This window comes from Protopterus annectens, chromosome 14.part0 (genome assembly GCF_019279795.1).
Source record: "Protopterus annectens isolate FY-2018-M chromosome 14.part0, PAN1.0, whole genome shotgun sequence".
Taxonomy (NCBI): Eukaryota; Metazoa; Chordata; order Ceratodontiformes; family Protopteridae; genus Protopterus; species Protopterus annectens.
Window position 1 is genome coordinate 315,344,481 of NC_056748.1, and position 9,017 is coordinate 315,353,497.

Genomic DNA, 9,017 nt, shown 5'->3' on the forward strand with positions numbered 1-9,017 from the left:
TTCAGTTAACTTTTTATCTTTAAAACTATAACCATACTTTAGAATTGGTTTAATACTGTTAATATCTTTTTAAAAACAAAATCTTCACATGCATGCATCGATGTATCAGTTTGCTTAATGCCCAGTTTAGACAGGGGATTCCTGATTAAAGAGGCTTGCTCACAGTGAGAGAATCTCATTCTGTACCCTTCAGCTATAGCCTTAATCCTCTATGCCAGTTGCTGCACTTCCCTTAACTCTCGCATCTGGCACTCAAGGCTCTGAGCTGTTAATAATCCCTCCCTGCATGTATGTTGCAATTTAATGGATTGCTGGATGCATTTTCAATAAATGTGAGTTTTAAAAGAAGGGAAATTTACTATTGCTCTTGCTTGCTGTCTGCTTTCAATGTGAGTTTTTTTTTAATGACTGCCAGTTTTTTGCTGTAAACATTTAAATAAAATGTTTAAATCAAAATATCTGTGATCATTGTAAAGGTAACAAGGAAAACGATCTGCACACCAGTATGTTCCAATGTTGTTTTATGGTAACTGGGCAGAGACACCAAATAATTGGGGGGGGGGGGTCTGATCTATTTCTCTGCCTGTGGTCCCATTTGACCATGATCTGATTGTTCTCTTATTGCTCAGAAACTGCATATGAGTATTTAACCTCATATGTATACCCTATGTTTGTGTTTTCTATGTTTTAATCCAGGTAAGGGTGCAGCCCAGGAGCACTGTCTGGTTAAGTAACATAGCCAAAGTCACACCACAGCACAAAAAGAGGTCGAAAGAATCAAAACATTTACCCCTGACTACAGAAAGCAACTTACCAACAGTTTACAACCTTAATCCTGTGCAGTTACTGGCAGGCTTTCTCTTGTCTCTTCATTTTCTGATAAATCACTGAGGGTTAAAAATCATTAAGGTTTATAGTCAGCCAGCCAGTAATGCCAGTTATTACAGTTTTGTAGTTTTTATTGTTTGAATGTTGAAAAAAGTAGTGGAATTTGAATAGTTTAGCTGTTATCTGTTTCTGAGTTAGCAGAACATCCCCGATTTTGCCTCATACTTATGCCGTGCCCCTCACTGATACAGTTAATGTCAATGTTGCAACAAGTAGCACCCTCACCTTCACTGCAAAGGCTGAGTTCTAGTCCCACACCAGTTAGATGGATTGCTAACACTGCAGTCCAGCATAAGGGGAATGAATGCTGTACTCCTGTGTGAGTTGTCCTTTAGATGAAATATTAAATAGAGGTCCTATCTGCTTGAATTGCTGGTAGCTCAGGTAGATGCAAAAAATCCCATGGCACCTCTTGAAAAGAGTAGTAAGAGTTTCATGATGTCCTAGCTAAATTTCCCCTAGTAGTAGTATTACCTCCTCAGATCTCCCCTGAAAAGAGATGACTAGCCTATTGGGACTAATCTGGTCAATACAGGATAAACAGAATAAAACTTCTTTTTCTCTGGTAAATCACTGAGGATTATTGTCCGTCAGTAATGTTAGTCATTACAGTTTCATTGTTTTTATTGTTCAAAAAATGCATGTCCGTGCAACATTTATTGTTCTGTTAACACTATAAATGATTTGGAGTTGTCTGGCACTTAGGTTAACTCAATAACATTTATGTGGTATGAAATGTCTCATCTCTTACCACCTGCACACATCCTTGTATTCCAGAGCATTTTCTGAAAATTTTACTTAAAAAACATAAGGTAATAAGGGATTTTTTTATGGCAGGACATTCTAAATTAACAATCTGTGTCATTTGATTAATAATTCCTTGCCCTTTCTAATCCTGCCTATTATAAGCCGGTAAGTGACTGTGTTAAAAAATCAAACGCAAAAAAAGATCTAGATGCCATAAGGAGCTATGGATATTAACTAGAAGTATACAAAAAGGTGCTATAATCCTGAATAAGTAAATGAACTGCTTCTTGTAATCAAAGGTAAAGGATTTAAATCCTTACACCTCCATTTGCCTATTTTGTGTCTTTGAGCAAGTCACTTAACTAGACAGAGCTGCCAGGTCACCCCTGATAAATGACACTTTGCACATTGGGTTTAACTGGTTGACAAATACATAAAATAAGTAAACATCCCTGTTTCCTTCTATTATTTTTGCCTTTGTCTAGTGTTCTTAAGTAAAGAACCTCGGAGTTATATTAGCCTGTTCCTTGTAAAATTTGTGCCTTCTGACAAATTGTTGTGGATTATAGTCACTAAATGTTGAGTATGTGAGTTTCAGATTTTTGTATTCTTCAGAAAGTGCTTGATATTGCAAAGCTTGTTAATCTAACAGCTTTCAAAGTATATAAGAGAGATATTTAAAAGCTGTTCCTGATTTTGTTCCTTGTTTTTGATTATTTATTTATTTTTTTTTTCAATCCTTGTTTTTGATTATTGAATGTAGACGTTAAGGGGACAGAGGGCAATTGTATTGTATGGTTCTGACATCAGTGAGGTGAGATACATTTCTGAGCCATTATTTATGAATTTAAAGCTCTGAGGTGTACAGTCATACAGATGTCTATAAGTGATGAATGTGTGAGCATGTACGCGCGTGTGTATGTGTGAAACATCAAAAGTATTAACATAGTTGGTAGAATGAAATAATAATAGCTGAGATGGGGAAAAAGTCTAAAGTATTTTATCATTGAGAATTTGTAAATAGAGATGTTAAGAGATAATATGAAAATAACTTGTTAATTTGTGTGTGTGCAAAGGTAGAGAGGGTTGCATCTTGGATTTTTTCAGCTTACTCTCAAGTCTATAGTGTTTGAAGAGCCGGGAGTGTGGTAGACCACAATGTATTACAACTGCTGAGTAACTGTTTTTTGCCTTATAAAGTGTATAAAAGTAAAATTTTATATTATAACCAAGTGACTGTTGTGGCAAGAATAGATAGACTCGGTTATCAAGGAAATTAAAATATACAGTTTAACCATGGTGTGAGCCTCTTTCCTGGTTGTAGCAAATGTGTCATATCTTACCCATCTATTCCACATTGTGCAGGATAGTGCAGTATTCTGTATTTTAAAGATGGACAGTTAATTATGGCTGTAGTTTATTTAATTTTGCTTAATGTTATGGATGATAAGTATTCATCATGTTGCAAGCTAGTGCATACCTTAATTGCTTGATAGTAACTGAAATTGCTTTTTTTTTTTCTCTTCTTTTTGGAGGGGGGATTTGCTTGGCTTGCTCATCTGGGTCCTTGAACATTTGCAAGCTGAGTTGTTTTTCCCAAGAGTCTCTGATGGTGGAAGAAATGAGCATGTGGGTAAGCAAGTATAAAGTAACATTTTAACCCTGCTGTAAGCTCTCTCCCTAGTTATTATTAAAAGTTCCACATTTTATCCATTTATTCCACCTTATGAGACAGTTAGTATATTGTTCCATATTTTGAAGATGAAAAGTACACTACGGCTGCAATTTGTTAAATTCTTTTGCTTGTTGGTGTTATGGCTGTTAGGGTACTGTCAAACCATACTAAACTAACTGAAAACGAAGAAGGTCAGTTTAAGCATTCAAGGGTATGTAGTTTTAATGATCTCAGTTATTAAAATTACAAACTCTATATTCTTTTGCTGATACTTGCACATAGACCGTTATTATAACATTCAGAATAGTATAACTTCATCATTTGAAGTCCCACACATCCAAAAACATATTCACATCCTAGAATGGAATATTGTGACTAAACATTTCCTTTGAGTAGCACCCCATACTTCTCAAAAGTCACTATTTTTGCAGAACATCTCTAATTTTGCTTCAAATGTATATCCTTTCCCTCATAACATTATTGATTTTCTGGTAAATCAGTCATGATTATAGCCAATCATTAGAATTTAATTCTTATTGTTCAAAATTTGCATTTTGATGCAAAACTTGTCATTCTATTAACGTTTTAATTGAGTTATAGTAGCATTTAAAAAGTTGTTCCTGATTTTCCATGCCCTATAACCTGAGGTTTCTTGCTGGGCATAGGGTTTCAGACCCACATTCTGAAGGGTGTGTTAGGCATCAGCGTTTTAGCAACACAGCTGGCAGCACTTGGCAACCACTGCTAAGCACACACAGCAGACATAAGGGGCCATATTTGTAATGTTCCTGTCAGAAGTCTATAGCTGCTGTGTTTTGTATCTTCTGCAATATGCCAGTACCCCAAGTACAAGCCTAAGGCAGGGAACAGTGCAGTAGTCCAGGAAAGGCTTCAGTAATTCATGACCACCATTACTAGGTCTGAAGGTGGGATCAAATGTCTTATCTGTGCTGTATTCCTAATATGGAAATAAGGTGAGTTGATGATGACTGAAACCTGATTTTAGACTTAGGTATCAGCTTGTCATGAAGTACCACTCCCTAATCATATATATGAGATGCAAATTCCGGCTAATTTTTACCATAAAATTTTATGAAGGAAAGAAGAGGTACACATGAAGAACAGGCAGTGGTTTGTATGAAAGAATACTACATTGTCTAGATTAAGCTTCAATTTACTGTAAAACATCCATTGAAGAAGGGCATCCAAACAGTCTTCTGTGGCAGAAAAGCATACGCAATCTCCTGGGTGAAAGTGAGAATTATATTGTCATGAGAGTAACATTATTTGACCTTTGACCTTCCAAAGAAAAAACATATATGCTGCCAACAAATGTGAGGCCAAAATGGAACTCTGAGGCAGCCTACACTCTTAAGGAAAGGGAATTGCAAGTGTTAGCACTTGTTATCATCACTGGAAGTGGCCCAACATATAAACCACAGCAATATTTAAGCTGCTAATTTCCTGATCCCATGATCCATAATACAGAAACACTGACTGATAAAAGAGGGCAAGGATGGAATACAACCACTGACCCCAGTGCCATCAGGTCATTAACTACTTGTGAGGGCAGTCTTATTACTGTACCTAGATCTAAGTCTAAACTGACATGGATCAAGTAAGTACTGTAATATTAGACAGAAACGTCTTTTAATAAAGATGGAAAAGCTCCATTCTAGCAATAAATTGAATACTTTGGAAAATAATTGGACCTAGTAATTTAAAACAAGATATAACTAACATTGCAATGCCAGTATACAATTACAGTACTTTAGATACTTAGATAAAGCAGCATTGATGCTGTTATCATAGTCAATATAATCACAACTGTGGTTTTGGAAACTCACATCAACCCACTACAGTATTTTGTGCAGGAATTCAGAAGAAAGGACCACCTTATCGATCTTACTCTGAAAGAAGCAAGCAACTTCCTCACATTGATGAGAGGAAAAAAAACCTTTACAGCTAGTAGACAATCTAGACTACACAGCCTGTCTAAAAAAGTGCAGGATGATTCAGTGAGGAACAAGTCGCACTAAAAAAAAAGGATGCCTTCCCAGCTGGTCTGCTAGGTAGCATATTGTTCATTCAAGCTAAATTTCTCCTCAGCTACATCTTCACTCCAACATTATCCAAGTCTCCACATCAGGTATAACTTGCCATCAAACAATGGCTCACACCAAGATCTATGGTGTCGACATATTGAGGTAACTGGATCCAAAGCACCATTCACACTTGTGTTATGGGCAGCCATAAAAGATTTTATGATCAACACTACAAATTATTTCTCCTAAAAGCTTGTCCAGGATAAGTCTAGTGATAAAATCTATGGCTCATAAATCATGAAATCCATAAAATAGAAAACTAAACTGGAATTGTAGTAACTAAAATAGCAAACCTATAAAAAATAATAAATATTATTATCTCCCTCAGGATAAAACTCCAGAAAATATTTTTAAAAAGGAAAATAAGTGCCTAAGAAAAAAGAATAGAAAATCATTCATCATATAACCTATTTGTCAGCATCAACACTGGCATCAGCTTCACATTTCCCATTTTGTACATGGGGTCGGGGTGTCACATCAACAACGTAAACTTATTCAGAACACTGTGAATAAAAATAACATAATTTTCATACGTTAGTGAAATAAAATGGAGCTTGCATCCTAAAGTGAAAAAAAAAAGATTAAACATTAAAGAATAATTGGGATATGTAGCAATCATCGTAGTATGTTACATGAAATATATGCATGCATGCATGTGTGTGTGTAAACTTCCAAAAAAAACCCAGATTTCTTGCATTAAGAAGTTGAGAGATATGATGATGCCTTAATGATATACCAGTGTTTCAGCTATGAGACTTGATTGCACATGGCCTTTTACTTCTTGATTTTTAAAATTTGTGTTTCTAAATTATACTCAGACAATCCACTTATGCTGTAATGTTGAGTAAAAAGAAAAATTTGAAACATGCATGGGTACAACTAGTGGGAACTAGCTTTATTGTCCTGATTTTACCTAAAAAGACGACAGTGGACCAAGGAGAATGGACATTGCCATGTACTTCATGATCAACAAGATGGACAGTGTTAGCAGCATCCAAAAATCACTTAACCAAGTTGAAGGGTGGCCATGGTGTCTAGCTCTTGGATCATCTCCTAATGTCCTGTTGTACTGTGGGTCTGAAGGAATGACTTACCAGTGGAGGATCAGATCCTCATGCCCAAGAGTTGGGGGGGGGGGGGGGCAAAAAAAAGGATGATTATAAAAGTAAAGAAAGAAATGTATTCTTATGATGCTTATCTCTCATTGTGAACTACAACTTTGCTCAGTCAACTGTTCTGAATAAATGACTGCATCATAAACATAACACAAAATGTATGGTTCAGAAATTAGGAGGCTTTGAGCTTTGTCATCAAAATTAAAAAAATTCATCTCAGACTGTCGATCATGGCATCCGAAAAAATGCTCATCATAGACTGTAAATAATAGGAAGAGAAATATAAACTAGTAAAGTTATTTGAAAAACAAATACAAATAAACTATGAGATATCTTCAGCTTTTGTTTATGCATCCATACATTCAGCCAGCCAGCCAGCCATATGTTCAGTAAAGCTGAAGCTGAGAATGGAATCATGTTATCTGTAAATGAACAGAAAGCATTGCATATGCTCTTGTTTATTTGCATATCTGTTTTCCAATTAAGAAAAAGTTATATCTCATATAACAATATACCATACTTGTTTACATACCTGGATTAGTGCTAAAGATGAGTTCTTGCAAGGTAAGAGCACATAATATAGTCTTCAGTACAGGAGCCATTGAGGGTGTCTGTATGTTATGTATTAGAATGGCACCATCCAGTTAGGGACAAGCGCTTTATGTACTGTCTGAGCTAAGGGGTGTGTCTTATCAGTCAAACATAATTATCAGCACCACATGCAGTCTTTATTCGCATTAAATATGACACAACCATTAAAGGGTAACTACTTTTGGCAAGCTGATTTAGTAAGTTTGTAATCACAAATATCTTATAAGTGCTCTGGTAAATCATTTACGTTTTGCATGCCTTTTACATGTCAGTTATTAGATAAGTACTTTAATATTATACAAAACTGCTTGCCATTACCATTATGGGGAAATCAATGCTCCTGAATGAAAGGATTGCTGAGAAAATGCTTTCATGGATTGTTTTCCTGATGGGAAAACATATAAAGTAATAAAATGACACCCACCCTGAGAAGAAAGTTAAAGAACGTATTTATTGCTAAATAACTGTTAAACACTGCTCAATATCATCTTCATATTCATACAGAAAAATAAAATTAAAGCATATGTCAATGTGTCTGCAGAAGTGCTGCACAAATTCTAGAATATCTGCATATAAGTGCAATGCACTATGCATTGTTTCAATGAACAGAGTTAGAGAACAGTATGATATTAATCAGTCCATGTTTATAGACTAGCAGCAAGGTCCAGGGGTACAAAAACACAATAACAAACGCCAAAAAAACCCCAAGGTAATCATATAGAACGTCTTCTAAAAAAATAACCACAGGTCCTCTTACCACTTTATTGCCCATTAAACTAATGTTAGGCACATACAGGTCTCATGCTTCTTTATTACACACTTTTGTCCTGAATACCCTCAGGACTTCCTCGAAATCTTTGTTCTGCAGAAATTCTGAGGATATTCAGGACAAAAGTGCATGATAAAGGAGTGTGATACCTGTATGTGCTTAACATTATTTTTGTGGGCAATAAAGTTGTAGGATTACATTTAGATCGGACCTACAGTTGTTTTTTAGAAGACACTCTACACTGTTGCCTTGGGGTTTTTTAGAGCATGTTTATAGACTGCATTTACTTTATATATTTCTTTCTTATTAGTAAATATCTTGCAAGATAGATGTTGTGACAAAATAATGAAGTGGGGAGCTTTGAGCTGTCCCTGGAGGAGTGGTTTTCAGCTCAGAATTTGTAGTTTATTGGCCATTTGGGGCTAATTTCTATCCCTTTCATCTTTCTGTTATAAAAACCTGCATTTGCACATTTTTTGCACTTGTATCAGCTCAGCAAGAATCTGCCCAGGTGATCTGCAGAGTCCTACAGCAGCAGAAGGAGAAAAAAGAGACTTTGGTTTGATTTAAGTACTTTCTTGGTTTGTTTCTTGCTAGATATTGCTAATTCTGCCTAAACACTCGGTTTCTAGCATTTATTTGATACTAAAAAGCCTATTTCAGTTATTTATTGTACTTTCTTTCTGTTTGCACTTTTAAAATTGTTTCTGTGAGCATTTAAACTGTTTTAACTGTTGTAGGCTATACACTCAAGTGCGATATCCATTTTACTGTGCTTTAAAATGATTATTTTGTTTTATTTGCCTTAACTTCTTAACAAAACAAAATAAAACATAAAAATAACCTATTCTACACTGTTTTCCCACCATTCTGAACCTGGTAGAGACCAGTTTTCAGAGTTTGCTGAATCCAGGGCTGTATTGTAGTTTCTGTGTTGCCCATACCTTACTTGGATAGAAGGAAGTTTCTCTGTTCAGCCTATTTGTCCCTGGAAGAGTGGCTTTCAGCTCAGAATTTGTAGTTTATTGGCCATTTTGGGCTAATTTCTATCCCTTTCTATCCCTTTCATCTTTCTGCTATAAAAACCTGCATTTGCGTGATTTTCCGCACCATGCAGCGCCGGTTAG

The 9,017-nt window shown here is 35.7% G+C and overlaps 1 protein-coding gene across 1 annotated transcript in view; it reads right to left on the bottom strand.

Moving 5' to 3' along the window:
• Positions 1-7,140, bottom strand: part of LOC122788658 (deleted in malignant brain tumors 1 protein-like) — a 1,289,564-nt gene extending 1,282,424 nt beyond the window's left edge. Inside the window, exon 1 of the mRNA XM_044055554.1 lies at positions 7,063-7,140. Coding sequence (XP_043911489.1) covers positions 7,063-7,132 — 70 coding nt within the window. The 5' untranslated portion in view covers positions 7,133-7,140. The remainder of the gene's footprint in view (positions 1-7,062) is intronic.
• Positions 7,141-9,017: the final 1,877 nt, after the last annotated feature.